Source organism: Dromiciops gliroides, chromosome 4 (assembly GCF_019393635.1).
Source record: "Dromiciops gliroides isolate mDroGli1 chromosome 4, mDroGli1.pri, whole genome shotgun sequence".
NCBI classification, from domain to species: domain Eukaryota; kingdom Metazoa; phylum Chordata; class Mammalia; order Microbiotheria; family Microbiotheriidae; genus Dromiciops; species Dromiciops gliroides.
In genome coordinates this window covers 337,437,629-337,454,121 of record NC_057864.1, presented here as the reverse complement: position 1 = coordinate 337,454,121, position 16,493 = coordinate 337,437,629, and the positions used below count along the sequence as shown (strand labels likewise).

Genomic DNA, 16,493 nt, shown 5'->3' with positions numbered 1-16,493 from the left:
AATGGAAATCAAGTCAGCTATCCTTTGAAAGGGATAGAGAAAGTTTATTCATAACTTTCCAGAACCTCGGCAGTAAGAGTATGTGCTCTCCTGCTCTCCTATTTCATTTTGTTATAAAGTAGTCAAAGATTTATAGTGAGGCTGAATTCAGAATAGTCAGGCTGTAAGCCTCTGGGTATTCTGGTAAAACCTGTCAAAAGACGTAGATTTTTTAAAATTCACTTTTCTAAACACAAGGTTTTCCCCTCCTCCCTCAATAGGGTTCAGTGAAACTTTCAGTGAGAAAAAAATCATTTTTATTATACCTTTCTCACAAGGAAAAACAAGAATGAGAATCTTTTGTAATGCCTTTTAGTATTACAAAGAGGCAAGGTGGTACAGTGGCCAGGGAGGGGGGGACAGCGGTCAGGACTGAGGAAGGTGTGGGCAGGGTTGGGGGATATGCTGGTTTTCCCCTCTGCCACTCACTAGCGGTGTGGCCTTTCTGATACTCAGTTTTCTTTTCTGGAAAATAGGAATAATAGCTACTTTCTCTTCCTCTACGATTCACCCTAATTCACCCCCACCTCACACAGTTGTGAGAAGAATTCATATATAGAGTATCCCAAAAGTCTTACTGCAGATTAAAGCTCAAAAAGCTTTAAAAGATTCCACATAATAAAAATATAGGTGAAATCTCTGAAAAGTGAAAAATCACTACTCAAGGAGACAGCTGGGTTAGTTTGTTGTTGTTGTTTGCAATTATACTCTCAACATATCCATAATTCAAATAAAAATATTGAGAATTTTGTTTTACTAGACCATCACTGTAAAACTGTCTGAGAGATCCAAGCCTTTGCTTTTAAGATCATAAATATAGAGCTATTAGGGACCCCAGAGACCATCTAGTCTATCCCCTCATTTTACAGATGACGGAATTGAGGCTCAGAGGGTTTGAGCAACTTGTCCAAGTGAGTGACATAGGCAACACTTGAATTCAGGTCCCCAACACCAAAGCCAGTGCTCTTCCCACTATTCCACACTGTCTCCCAAAAGCTTCTGAGGCTAAACTAATTCAATCACTTTGTGGTCGGTCCATAAAGACCGACCATTCATATGTCAAATCCTACTCTATGGCAAAAAATGTTATAATGAAATTCTAATGAAGATTGTGAAATGTGACCATTCACACTGGGGTTGTCCTCAAGAACTTTCTGTTCCTTTCTAGTTATAGTTTTTTATAGTTTTTTATTTTCGAATCTACCAGACAACAGGATTTTCCTATGTCTTCAAATTTGGGGATAGGGAAAGGGGGAAGACACATTTGGCATAAAAATAAATACTTGGCCAGAGCTTCAGTGCTTGTATCTTGATTATTAGTCTGATGAGGGAAATTTGCTTGTGGATGCTTCCATTTGTCCATTTACTAGATCCTAATGAAAAGGTCTGTGATCTTAATTTCAGCAAAACTGCTACTGACATCAACTGACTCAAGAAAGGTTGCAAAATCAGGGCTATTATCTCGTGTTTATAACAAGTCTGTTACCATAGTAATAACTGTGATGTCACAAATTTGACACTGTGGGCCAAATTCTGGCTCTCAGTGGAGGAAAAAAGTTAGCATAAGAAGAGCGATATAAACATATGTGGTTAAAATAGGGTCAATACTTGTGAGAACCACAAAAGGGCAGGGAGTTCCCCTGTGGCCCAGGCAGTGAGGGGGGAGGAATTGGAGAGGGGGTGGCAGGATTCAGACTGAGGATCTGTTCTGCAGCCACAAAAATGACCAATATCCAACCCTTCTGCATGCAGCTGTGCATGAAGTAGAATAAAAATCAGAGAGAACATAATATCTGTGTGTTCTCAATCATGACTATGCCACTGGGCCAATGGTCTGCCAAAGGCAGTGGATTTGAGCCAAAGCAAAAAACAGTACATTCTAGGGAGTGAATTTTTGCCCATATAAATCCCACTGGCACCCCAGAAGTCATAGCTTATCTCAAAAGAGAAGCACACCCTTCATAATACAGCTAGTGTTTGACTCCCATTGGTTCACTACAGGATCAGGCCTTCAAAAAAAAAAGACCCTTCAGATATAGACATGTAGACATAGACATGTAGTCATCAGAGAGTGTGGAAATATTGCAATAGGCATTGTTATCCTCCTACTATAGATGGAAATTTCATAGGAAGACATTGTGAGCTTAGTTAAAACATCATCACAGAGTCAACTTGTGGTGGAATAAAATTATATATATATATATATATATATATATATATATATATATATATATATATATGTGTGTGTGTGTGTGTGTGTGTGTGTGTATAAAACTCCAGTACAATAATTGTATTCCCAGAAGACCAAAAGACCAAACATTCATTTCATCCAATTTTCCTTACCTTGGAAGGTAATAATAACAAAAGGGGACTACACCTATGATTTTCATCAGTATAGGAAGCTCCCAGGTAAGAAAATTACCTCTACCAATACAAGTGTGAAACTTCTCTGCAACCTTCTCTGCAAGCCTTAGAAAGTTGCCTAAAGCACTGAGAAGTTAAGTGACTTGCCCAGGATCATATAGCCAGTATATAGATATGGTTATAGATAGAGATAGATGAGATAGAGATAGAGATAGAAAGAGATCAGAAATGGAACTTGAATTTGAACCCTGACTTTGAGATGAGTTTTCTATTCATTAGACCTTGCTGACTCTAATAAATGTAATTAATAATAATAATAATATATTACTTTATCTCATATATGTTATAATTATTTTATATTATATCATTCTAGGAATAGACCACATTTCTATAGTATTTTAAGGTTCTCTTAACCCCATGAGGTAGGTAAGCCAAGTATTATTATCCCCATTTTACAGATAAGTAGATTGAGGGTTGAAAGAGATGAAGTCACTTGACCAAGGTAACACAATTAATTAAGATGTCAGAGGTAGGATATAATCTTGTCTCTTGTCTCTAAACTTAGTACAGCTCTTTAGGAATTGGGTTTTTATAGTCAATGCTAGGACATTCAGCTTTTGGTCATCTCACCCCTAATCAGTTAATATATTTATTATACCATGCCCTGCTTAGTGTGGACTGGAAAGGGGTTTCTGATAATTTATTAATTTTATGTTTCAAAGAATAGACTTCATTTATGAAGAAACAAGTCCCAGCAATACAGAACTAATCAACAGGGTCATGAAAACCCAGAGCAGGATACTTGGCACATCACAAATATGTGGGGACTCCTTGTCAACCAATCACCAAATTTCACTTCCTACTTATCCCTAATGCTATAATCTGCACTTTGACATCACATCGAACAGGGATTTTTAACATGTAGTGCTTGAACTTGTGGGTTTTTAAAAAATGCTTTTGATAATTATTTCAATATAATTGGTTTCCTCTGTAATTCTATGTGTTGTATTTTCTGCATTTTAAAATGTCATTCTGAGAAGGGATCCATAGACTTCACCAAAGTGCCAGATGGGTCCATGACTCAAAATAGGCTCTGTTGAGAGATCCTGACAGAATATACCCACTAAGCCCTGGGAGCTTGATTCCTTGGCCTGATATCGTGGGAATTTTCCTATGTGGGACCCTGAATGAGCCAAACTAAAATACAAATCCCATTATTTTGGGTTCAGTAAGTTTTCTGCTGAAGGGCCAATTGGTTCTCAAACTCTTTGAGGTCAAGGAAAATGTCTTCGTCATTTTTCCTACTCCAGCATCCTAGCCCTTGGCTGTATAGGTTCAGGGTTTAACAGTGATGGTACAAGGGCATATTTAAAGACAGTTATCATGACCATACTTTTTCTTTTAAGAATCATAGAAGTTGGGGATCTAAGGTTCCATAGAATGCTGCTTTTAGAAAAAAAAAAAAAACCACAAAAACAAACAAACAAAAAAACCCCTACACTTCTGTTGGGATAATCTGTTTCTCCCAGCCTATCAGAATCCCTGGGCTCCATTACAAGCCTCGTTCCCTTTGCATATTCATTGTATGAACTGATGTTAAATAGGTGCTGTGTGCCTGGATTCCAAGCGGTTTGCAAGGCTGGAAACACCGGAATACATTCTCTGGCATACTGCACCCAAGTGTGTCTCAACTCAGTTCATTTTTAAGTTCCCTTTTGCTCCTGTGAGACACTGTAGGCCAATCAATTTGCATTTTGGTGCATAGCTTTCTTTATGCACAACCTATGTAGGGCATATTTGTTGGTAGGGATGGGGAAGGAGATTAGAGACTAAGAAAAGAAGAGGAAAAGATTTTTTTAATTATTATTATTGGAGCCTCTCACCTAAGCTACTGTACACATGTTCAAAAACAAGCTTCAGTTTTAGAAAATTAACCATTCCTTCCTCCATACTCCTCTATTTGGCCTATTCACAGTAAATATTTTTGGTCTCTTAGGAAGGAAAGTTGGGCCCCATTCTATCCCTGAACAAGCAGCCAATAGAGAAAACGGGCAGAGAAGAATTAAACGTTATCTTAAGAGCAAATCACTTTATTTTTTTAACGAATATTCCTAACAATTCCAGACTTGTGATTTGATAAAGAGCATAAAGGATTGAGGAGTAGACTTGACATCAGAAAGACCAGGGTTCAAAATCTGCCTCCAACACTTCCTTGCTGGGTGACACTGGGTAAGTGACTAAACCTCTGTGAGTCTTGGTTTTTTCATCCATAAAATGGAAAGACTAGTGGTATCTGCCTCAAAGGTTTGTTGTGAGGCATATGTACATAAAGTGCTTTTGTATTACATAAATATCAAATATTGTTATTATTTCATCAATGATATGAACTCCTGGTGTGAATACTCCCTCCACCCATGCAAATTAGCAACTCACCTGCAACTCAGAGTCTTAAAGAATTATCTAGGACACTGACAGGTTAAGTTACTTATTCATGGTCACACAAGCATAATTTTTTTTTAAGTTTGACCAGTAAATGGATCTCGATTGTATATACTTTAAGTGATCCTCAGTATCTAAACACCTCTTAACACTAACATGAAATACTATGCAAACAAGCAAGGAATCTATTGTTGGGATCTATCAGAGGCAATAGTGTAAGAAATGAAAAAAAAAATTACACATTGGAAACCTACCCATAACCTATACTTGAAATTTTGGATGTATACATGTATTGGTCATTTAGGGAAATTCATTCAAACAACTAACTGTATTCCTTAGTTCTCTGGTAAAATTATAATAACCACTGTTAGGACATAAAAAAATAAATACTGTCATATGAACTTGGTATTTATTGGACAATAGGCCACCAATGTATCCAGGATAGTAATAATACAGTTCACCTTAGTCCTAATATTTATAGTATGCCATACACATTATCATATAGAGCAAGGATTCTTAACCACAGACCTAGAAGGGGTATGTCTATAGATTTCAGTGAATCCATGAACTTGGATTGGGAAAAAATACATTTTTACTTCAACATAATTGGTTTCCTTTGAAATCTTATGTATTTTATTTTTAAAACATTATTCTGAGAAGAGTGTCATAGGTTTCACTAGGCTGCCAAAAGGGGTCTATAAAACAAACGAAAAAAGGGTTAAGAACCCCAATGCACGGTATTTCTCTTTGTAAAGCATGTCTGCCACCTAGTTTGCAGGACTGAATAATCATGCTAAGTCTACGATTCCAGTACTTAACTTCAGTTTAAGAATTTAACTTCAGTTTAGAATTTTCTAGAAATGTCATGCTTCTGAGAATAGGAGAGATCTCTATTAAAACAATGAAAACAAACCATAAAGTAACAAACAGTCTAAAAAGTGCTTTCCAAGAATTAAGTAGATCACTAGATGTCATGATCTAGCGTTGGGTTGATTTAAAGGAAAGAAAGATCCTGGCCCAAGATCAATAGATCCTATACGTTCCCTTATGCAGAGAAATAATTGGACTCAGCACATTCCCAAAAGGCCCCCAGTGAGCAAATACTTCCTTGCCCTGAGGCCAATTCAACTCCATTTTGTTCTTTCTCATAACTAAATATTTTGTACATCCTGTTTCAAAATCAGTTCATTTTTAAAGCATTACATTAACAAAAGGAAATAGATCATTTGCAGCCAATAATATCAGAAGCCCTCTGTGATTTGAAAGCCCATGAAATGCATGTGCCTATAGTCTCCTCCAGATTTGGAGTATCAAATATAACATTAATACTTTAAAAAAAACAACAACTGTTTCACAGATCTTCCTTGTGCAACATTCATCACAAGTAATATTACAGTCCTTCCCATGACTTAATTGACTATTTTAAAATTTACTCATAAGATGGCAGAGTCAGGATAATTTTCTATGAATCACTGTCATACTTAAACACTAATGAAGATTTACCTGCTGGTGGCTTTATGAAAGGTGGTGGAATTAATGGTACAATAATGGGTACATTCCCATGATCTTTTGACCCTGCTGGTGAGTCAGTTAGTCCATTTCCTGTGGCAATCCCTGGATAGCCCGTGTTCATATTGTATGGTGAAATAACACTGTCCTCGGATAATTTTGGCTTTGGCAAAGAATTTTCTGTAAAATAAAAAAAATTATGTATACATACATATAATATATATACAGTATGGCAAAAAGGCACTAATTAGTTGAACTAAAACTTTTTCTCTGGTTATTTTCTCAATTCAGAAGACTCTAATAAAAATTAGTATTTTCTATCAGACTTTAAAAAATAAGACATTATCAAAACTCCAGGGAACAATTCTGCTCACATCACTACAAATTTCCATCTGGCTCCTTTGTAATTGGCTTCATGCTGGCCATTTTATTCTGACATCAAAACTGATTAATTTAATATTGTAAAAAACCTCCTTGGAACACCCCAAATTCAGGTTTATTGAAAGTCAAACCATTCTCCCTATCGTGGTGTTTGTAGCACATCTCTCACATGACACTAGCCTATCTAAGCAAGGTTTTGCTGTTTTCCAAATACTGGATTATCACAATTCCAGAAGACTGATGATAAATGATGAGCATGCTACTGACCTCTTGACAGAGGGGTGTTGGACTCCAAGTGCAGATGTGATTTAACATTCTATTGGAAATGGTCAAAGAGAAAATTTGTGTTCTTGATTATATATTCGTTACAAGGGGGTGGGACGGTTTTTTTTTTTCCAATAAGAGGAAAGTAAATATTTTTTGTTGATTTAAAATAACAAAATTAAAATTATAAATACATATAATATTCAATATGTTAGTTTTTTTAAATACCACCATGTAATGACCTGATTGAATTTTTTTAAAAGAACTCAGGAAGTAAATGATTAGAAAGGAGGGAAAAGCCTCATAGGATTAGAGATTCAGAATTGAATGGGACCTTAAAAGCCATCTAGTTCAGCCACTTCATGTATAGATGAAAAAAACTAAAAGCCAGACTAGTTAGATGACTTGCTCAAGGTCACATAGATCACTGTGACAAGAGCCAAGATTCAAACTCAGGTCCTCCAATTTCAAATCTACTCTTCCCCTTCTATGTTGCATATTTCCACAAAAACATATTCGTAGCTAGCAGGCAAAATTATATAAAAAAAAGAAATAAAGGATGCTTATTTTATAGGTTTAGTGATATTTTAGGGATAGAATTTAGTAACCTTAACCTGAGCAAGCATCCAAGTTCTTAAATAAGGAAGTCCCTAAAAACATCAAATAACAAAAATAAGCTGCTCATCCATTAAAACAAAAAAATCAGTAACAAATCCAGGCACTCACCCCTTACTTCTCTCAGAGGAAAAGATTAATACCAAGGTCAGATATTACATGAACTATTAGTTTATGGAATATAAACTCATGACTTGCATCTTTTTTATTTACAGAGAAATTGATGATGCTATCTAGATAACATGATGTACACAATTTCATAGCAAGCTGAATATAAAATTTGTCACGTACATTCGATTCCACATGCCTGCAGGACAGCTCATTTACATTCTATTTGTTGTCATATAAGAAGGAAATGTATTACCTTGGAGACTGGAAATAAAATATTTGAAAAGGTAGTTTATACTGACAGGATTTTCAGTGGAATACAAATGCCGATCAAATTATCAATAACAACATGCAATTAGTTTCATAAATGTTTTGTGAATGTCCCTAAAGAGTGTGGTGGGTTATTCTTTGTTATTTGTCTTGAGGGAGGATTATTTTATACATATCTTTCTCATCTCTACCTAGATAATCTTCTTGAATCTCGGATTCATTAGTCCCCATTTCAACACCCAAAATTGTATAGTTGTGGGTTTCCTTAATGAGGCCCCAAATACAGCTGACCATTCATATGGACCACATGACAGGCCATTGTACTTTGCAAAGCTGCCATTATTTCTCCTCTATACCTCAGCCTGCAGAGAATCCTTGTTGGATAAGTGAAGATCAAGGAATTTGATACACTCTGAATCTGTAGCATTCCTCTTCTTTTCACCCTAGCTACAATTCCCTATTTATCAAATCTGGCCAGAGTATCCAAAGACAGCAATGAACTGGAAAAGAACTAAATCCCTAATTTTCATGAACAACACAAAATCTAGGAATGTCATTCACAACTGGAGCCTAACTCAACAACCCATACTTCTAATATTTTTCCTTATTAGTATTCCCATGTTGGAGGGAAAGGGGGTAGGAGGAAAGAAGCAAAAAAGAAACCCTACCATTTACACTGTAATCTGGATTCTCACTTATTTTTGGATGATCTCACTGACATTTTGCTTAACAGAAAACCTTAGTCCCAGGATTTTTTTTTGTTTGTTTTGTTTTGGTTTGGTTTTGGGGGTTTTTTTGTTGTTTTTTTTGCAGGGCAATGAGGGTTAAGTGACTTGCCCAGGGTCACACAGCTAGTTAAGTGTCAAGTGTCTGAGGCTGAATTTGAACTCAGGTACTCCTGAATCCAAGGCCAGTGCTTTATCCACTGCGCCACCTAGCTGCCTAGTCCCAGGATTTTTTAATAGTAAAAAGGCTCAGTATTCCAAAAGTAGTAAGCAATATTTTCTCCTTTCATTGCTTTTTTTTTTTTTTTGGCAGAACCATGAAATCTTGACTATATAAACTTTTTCTGGCTCTGCCATAATATTACTGTTGGTGGAGAGATAATAGTAAGTTCCTATTTGTTTGATATTGCACTCTCATATTGTATTGGATGCCACTTATGGAAAAACCCTGTTGGAGATGTACATTTAAATCAGCCATTGAGATAGGCTACAAAGCATGAGTCCCATTGCAACTCTATTCTGGCAGGTTGAGATAGTTCATCCTTCTTTGCATGAACAAAGGAACATTAAATGTTATTACCTTTGAGAACAGAAATGTGCTGCCGGCTCTCCCCATCTGTAGGGTAGTTCCTGAATTCAATATCCTCGCCATCTTTCAATTCAACCTTATCATAACCATACCAGCCAAGAAGTTCATTCATGGTGTTTTCCGCAAAGTTCTGAAAGAGAAGAATTGCCTGCTTATTTAGGTAATCAATAATCATTTTCGAAAGAATGTATAAATCGAAATCTATTTGCACTATACCAAGAACTGCTAGCATTGTCCCATCCCCTCCAGACTCACATTAGTTTTTCAAGTCACGTATAAAATATATAACACATTTAAATCCCAGGATGCTATGTGCAATTACGATATACCTTTAGATTTTTTATTTAAAGAAGATAAGAAAAGAGAGGTCATATTTTTAGCCTATATTCATCAGAAAATTTATGTAACATGCTTCTATAAAAATATTGAAAAATGAAACACAAAACTAGATGAGAACAAAAGACTTCCTTATGAAAACAATTAATCAACCTTTTCAGTGCTACAGATTAATTTAAATTGGAATAGCTTTCTAACTCAGATGTGAATTCTTAACATGAATGCCTTGGATCAACTAATATCTCAATAAAGAAATAATTTCTCCATTGTCACTATGTAAAATAGGACAAGTAAGAATACAAGCTTTCTTTTTCATTTTTCATTGAGTAGGAAGAGTTTTGTTTTGTTTTGTTTTGTTTTAAAAAAAATCTTATACTCCTTTTTGGTTCACATACCCAAAATTAAAATTTAAACATCCAGAAATATTAATTTCATTTAATTGACTATATTTTCTTGCTGGATGAACCCAAGGACAGTTGTATTGTCTCCTTTTGCCTCAAAATTCAGTTTAATCCAGCAAATATTTCTTAAGCACCTACCGTGTGCCAGATATTATGCTAGGTGCCAGTATGAAATGTAGATATCTTTAAAATTAACTGCCAACAAATTTTATAATCATTATGGGGGCAGCTAGGTGGTGCAGTGGATAAAGCACCGGCCCTGGATTCAGGAGTACCTGAGTTCAAATCCGGCCTCAGACACTTGATACTTACTAGCTGTGTGACCCTGGGCAAGTCACTTAACCCCCCTTGCCCCGCAAAAAAAAAAAAAAAAAGATAGTCATTATGGAATTGATTCTTCAAGCTCATGCTATCAGTCCAACAAATCTGAAATTTTACAGTCTTACCAACTGTAAATTTCAAAACGAGATATAAAACTGTATGTTTTGATATTCTTTTGTGATGTATGGATAACCATGTGATGATATAAATAAGATACCTGGCTTGGTTGCCACCAACTACCATTTCATATTTTCCTTTTAGTGCAAACACTCTTGGATTCTGCTATGTGGAAATTAGAATTTCAGAATTATATTTTAATTTGTAATTTATGTACTGAAATAATGTATTAGGGTTTTAACCAAGGGTGTGCTGGTAAATGCTTAACAAACAGCTTAGAGAGGAGGGGAGATATAAACATGACACACTTTTAAATTTAATATGCATTATTAACATTTTTCCATCACTTTCTTAAGTCTAGACAATCAACAAGCATTAGATCACTCCCTGATTTGTACAATTTACTGATTTCTGGTATAAATGCTTGCACAACAAATTTAACAGTTGGTTTTCAGAGCCAATACAGGCTGGCTCCAGCACATCACTAATTCTACCTCTAAGGTGCGAAAACAACACCAGTGTTTCAAGTTTTCTTGAATTTCATATCTTTAGATTTCAATTGGGATTGCAGATAAATGAAAAGCTATTTCACTACTATTTCTGCAAAAACAAACCTGGCATTTCAAACCACCCACAGGATGGTAGACCCTTCCTTTAGCACAGAGCTCTGAGTCAAAATAGGATTTAGTGATATGCCAGAAATTTAAAAGAATAAAACAAACACCCCACATCCAGCCAGCCAACATTGCTCCTGTAAAGGGTTTATTCTTTGTGATGGCTGATCATTTCTACATTCTATTAATTAAATAAGGTATGATCAATAAGAAGAATAAACCTAGTAACTTCAAGAATACCACCACCTAGGAGGCTTTTGCTAAATATTTCCCTATTAAATCAGAAGAGCACTTCTTTTGTGAGATGCTATTATCCCTTATTATCTCACTTCTTTCACTCAACTTAATGTCTGACTTGAAAATAAGAAGTAGTGTTACTAACCTAATCTCACATTAAACAAATCCCTCCCCCATCAGACAGGGAGTCAAAACCTATGTTAAGGGCTAAAATTCTAGCTAAACTGTCTAAAATATCTAATGAGTGGTCGCCAATAAATTATAAGCTTTAGCAAGAGTTAGACTTTTAAGCATTTATTAAGGAGAATAAGAATTTGGTAAAGAGAGAGAAAGGCCTAGATTCCTATCTATTAAAGGGAGAGCACATTTCTAGCTCCGCTCTCCACCAGAGTCCAAAGGAAAGAGCGTGAGACCGAGCGCCAGTCTCTTCCTTCCTCCTCCCACTAGCCCGCGTCACTTCCTGACTCCTGGTCTTGCCCTCAAAGACCTTCCCTTCATGGGCAGAACTCTTCTACAGTAAGTATCCAGCAGGTGGCGTCATTCCAATCGTTACACCTAAATGGCTTAGACATATTGTAAAATGGGAAACTTGCCTTCTTATGGTTTGTAAAGATTCTCATAGTCCTCTCAAAGTAAGTAGAAGTCAAGTTGCTCTTAGCTCTTTGTCTACCCTAACACTACAATGAACATAAAGTAAGGGCAAAACACTGGGTCCAAACTTTTTTGAATAATGTCCACTACAGCTAACGGAAAGGGGAATGAGGCTACCTTAGGAAAAAATTACTTTCTTCTCATAAAGAGTCTTCAGACAATGACTAAATGACCACTTGTCAAGCGTGTTGTAGAAGGAATTCTGGTTCAGATATGGGTTGGACCGCATGGCCTCTCAGTATCCTTCTAATTCTGAGACTTTTCATTTCTATCATTATATATGGATGCCTAAGATAATCTTCCTCCCTCCTCTTACCCAACCCAACCAGTCAGTGAGTATCTTCTCTTCATCTCTACTAATAGCACCTCTTAATTATGTTTGTTTTAAGCATTTATCATATTCTAATTTGCATTTTATCAATTTTTGCATACATCACTGAAACTTGATTGTAAGCTCTCTGTATCTATATCAAGTATAATGCCTTGAATGTTGTTCACATTTAATAGATTATTTGTTGAATCCAATTCAATTAAAGTGCACATTGAATCATGGATTCTTCCTAATTGTTGAATGAATGAATGAATGAATGAATGAATGAACGAACTTTGTCATCGTCATAGCTCCATCTAACTTCTGTAGTAGATGTAGGATCCATAATGCATAATTTATAAATCTGTCTTCTCTTACAAAAGAATCCATTTCTTTGTTTAGATCAAGGTACAGATCCACTCATTTTTTCAGACCCATATTTGGCAGAATATAATTCAAGATTTCTGTGATACATGGAACCTAATCTGTATTTTTAATCCCAGGTTTTTAATTGTGTTTAATTGTGGTTCTCAGATACTTGACTTCATAGAGTACTTAATATGAGTTTGCATTTTTTTATGATTTTCAAGTTAACTATTAAAAAAAAAATTTACCCTAATCAGGAAGATAGTGAAATTGATACATGGGGCTTGAAGACAGCAGCTGTTGCTAATAATGTAAATGAAGTCACCAGTCCCTCTCCCACTCTGAAGCTGCCTGCAGGCTACAGAAGAATGCAAGGAAAGCATGGGCTTCTGGGTTAATGTCAAGCTGGCCTGATATACTGTAGCAATTGAGATGGGCTTTTTGGAAGGGAGGTTGGCAAGGGAGCCAGGTGAGACCTTTTCATGGCAAAATAGTTCCTCTCTAGAGATTCTAGTTAGCTCTGTAGTTTCCCTGTACATTGATGTTTGTATTCCCTTATGTTCCATGCATCCCTGGGGAGACGTCTTGTTCATCGGACTATGCTACCAACTGCTTAAGGCTATAGACACGGCATATGCTAAAGGGTTATGAAGTGATGAGTCTTTGTCACCAAGTCAGTGACTGTTAAATCCTTTACAACACCCTCTGAACCCTTCCTCTGTTTTCTTGGGCCTGTTAGAGTCAGAGATTACAAGTCTCTAGCAGACAGGGATTATGATACCAGGGACAAGTAAAACAGGCTTACAACAGAGCACCTCCTCCCTCTTCTTAACTCTACCACTTCAAAACTTCAAAGGCATTATGGAAGCAATACATGGTCAAGAAAGATAGGAATGCTTGCTGGTTCTCTCACTATTTGTCTTACACTTCCTTCCCAATCTCCTCCACTGGTTCAACATCAGTATCATGCCTGGTAACCATTGATGTTCTTCAAGGTTCTGTCCTGGGACTTCTCTTCCCCTCTCTTTACACATACTCAGGTGACTTCATCAGCTTCCATGGGTATAAGTATCATCTCTATGCAGATTTCTCACAGATCCATACATCCAGCCCCAGTATCTCCTGGGAATTTCACTCCTCCGTTAATTATTGGACATTTCAAACTAGATGTCCTGGACACATTAAATATATGTACAAAATTGACTTTTTTACCTTTCCTCTATGCCCCCCCCCTTCAAACTTCTCTATTTCCGTTAAAGGTACCACAAATATTCATTTCGTAGGTTTGTAGCCTTGACACCACATATCTAATCAGTTGCCAGACCATATTGTTTTTAGCTGTAGGACATCTTATCTCTTGACTCACATAAATTACCACTTTAGTTCAGGCCCTCATCACCTCTTACCTAGATAATTTTTAATAGCCTCCTAACTGGTCTCCCTTGCTCGAATCTCTCTCCACTCCATCCATCCTCACACTACTGTCAATGTGATTTTCCTTAAGTGGAGACCTGACAATGTCATTCACCTACTCGATAAACTCCAGCTGCTCCCTCTTGCCTCTGGGACCAAAAAAAGATTTTAAAGACCTTCATAATTTGGCCCCAATCTATCTTTTCAGCCTCATTGTGCATCATTTTTTTCCTTCTGCACTGTGATCCAGCCAATCTGGACCTTTTTTCTGTTCCTCACACATGACATTCTGTCTTTCATCTGTGTGGCTTGGTACCGGCTGATCTCCTTGTCTGGAATGCATTCTCTTATCAGCTCTACCTCATAGAACAACTCTTTTAAAGAGATTGTTTCATTATTTTTATTTGTATCCCAAGCACTTAGCACAGTGTCTGGCACCCAGTAAGCATGAAATAAATGCTTACTGATTTACTGGTTGGTTTCTCTGTGGCCTTCAGTACAACAGCACTACTACTTCTAAGCCTGACATTTTATTTTTTTAAGTAATAAACATTTTTATTTATAGTTTGGGGTTCCAGTTTTTATCTCTTACCCCTCCCTGAGACAATAAGCAATCAGATATGGGTAATACACATACGATTATGTGAAATATTACCAAATTAGTCATTTTGTATAAGAAAACTTGAATAAAAGTAAAAAATTAAAAAAAGTGAAAAATAGCATGCTACAGTCTGTGTTCCATCAATATCAGTTCTTTCTTTGGAGGTGGATAGTATGTTTCATCAATAGTCCTTTGAGATTTTCTTGGATCATTGTATTCTTGAGAAGTTAAGTCTTTCACAGCAAGCAATATTGCTGTCTCTGAACACAATGTTCTCTTGGTTCTGATTTCTTCACTATATTCAGTTCATACAAGTCTTTCCAGCTTGTAATTTCTTATAGCACAATAATATTCCATCACCATCATATACCACAACTTGTTTAACCATTCCCCAATTGATGGACATTCCTTTGATTTCTAATTCTTAGCCACCACAAAAAGAGCTGCTATAAATCTTTTTTGTACAAATAGGTCTTTTTCTCTTTTGGGGGATGTCTTTGGGATATAAACCTAGCAGCGGTATTTAAGCCTATCATTTTTTTTAAAATCTATCCTCAAAAGGCAATAAACAGAAACAATGGCCTTCTTAGGTCAGTGTGTTTCAGTCTTTAAGACCTGGTCATGGACCTTCTGTACAGAACTTAAAGTGTAGATTTGGCCAGAGATGGGAAAGCAAGGGAGAAAAGAGAACAATAATCTAGATTGAATAGTTACTCTGAGGGAAGAAGAAATCTCCTCAGAGGAGAGTTATCATTAACTTATTGAGGATTTGGGGTCATTTGGGCTACCACCCCCCTACAAGCATGATGTGGCTTTAGGGATTCTGACAGGGCGAATATTCTTTGATAGCTTATAAAAGTGAATTCAACCAACTGAGGATATTTTGGGTTGGGAGGAGGCAGTGCTTCTGAGAGTATTGAGAAAGGCCGAAACAAAACCTTAAAGGATTTCTCAGGTCTTCTTGTACCCAAGAATCTTGTGCATTTAATTGATGTGACCGATCTATTGCCACAGCACAAGTATGGCAGTCCAGTCAATTTTACCTTAGTGACATCTCTAACATATACCCCCTTCTCTCCTGTAACATTCTCACCGCCCTGGTACAGACCCTCTTTACATCACCCCCAAACTTCCACAATAACCTCCTGGTTGGTAAACTCGCCTCAAGTCTCTTCCCATTCCAGTCCATCCTCTGTTCATCACAAAGGGATCTTCCTAAAATGCAAGTCTAACCATGTCACCCCCATACTCAATAAATTTCCATAGCTCCCTATCTTCCCCAGGATCAAATATAAAATCATCTGTTTGGCATTCCAAGCCCTTCATAACCTGCCCCCCCCCACACACACACATATCTTTCCAGTCTTCTTAAATCATATACTTTGCAATCCAGTGGCACTGGCCTCCTTGCAATTCCTTGAACAACACACTCCACCTTCGGAATCAGGGCATTTTCACTGGTTGTCCCTCATGACTGTAATGTTCTCCCTCTTTATCTCTGCTTCTTGGCTTCCTTCAAGTCCCAGCTTAAATCCCCCCTTCTACAAGATGCCTTTCCAGGTGCCCCTTAACTAGTGTCTTCCCTCACTTGATGATTTCCAATTTATCCTGTATAACAGGTTTGCTGAGTTGTTTTTCTGTTATCTTCCCTAAAGGAATGTAAGCTCTTTGAGAGCAGGGACTGCCTTTTGTCTTTCTTTGTATGCCCAGAACTTAACACAATACCTAGAACATATTAGGAGCTTAATAAATATTTATTGATTGATTATTAACTGATTAGGGTGAAAAATAAGAATGATGCTTATTTCTGTTTATAGACACTG

At 36.7% G+C, this 16,493-nt stretch overlaps 1 protein-coding gene across 2 annotated transcripts in view; it reads right to left on the bottom strand.

The window, feature by feature from the left end:
• Nucleotides 1-16,493, bottom strand: part of LOC122754436 (sine oculis binding protein homolog) — a 233,796-nt gene that overhangs the window by 198,904 nt on the left and 18,399 nt on the right. For both annotated transcript variants that reach the window (XM_044002848.1, XM_044002849.1), the window contains exons 2-3: nt 9,295-9,433; nt 6,346-6,531 (exon numbers count right to left, since the gene is read on the bottom strand). In XM_044002848.1, the coding sequence (XP_043858783.1) occupies nt 6,346-6,531; nt 9,295-9,433 (325 nt within the window). The remainder of the gene's footprint in view (nt 1-6,345; nt 6,532-9,294; nt 9,434-16,493) is intronic.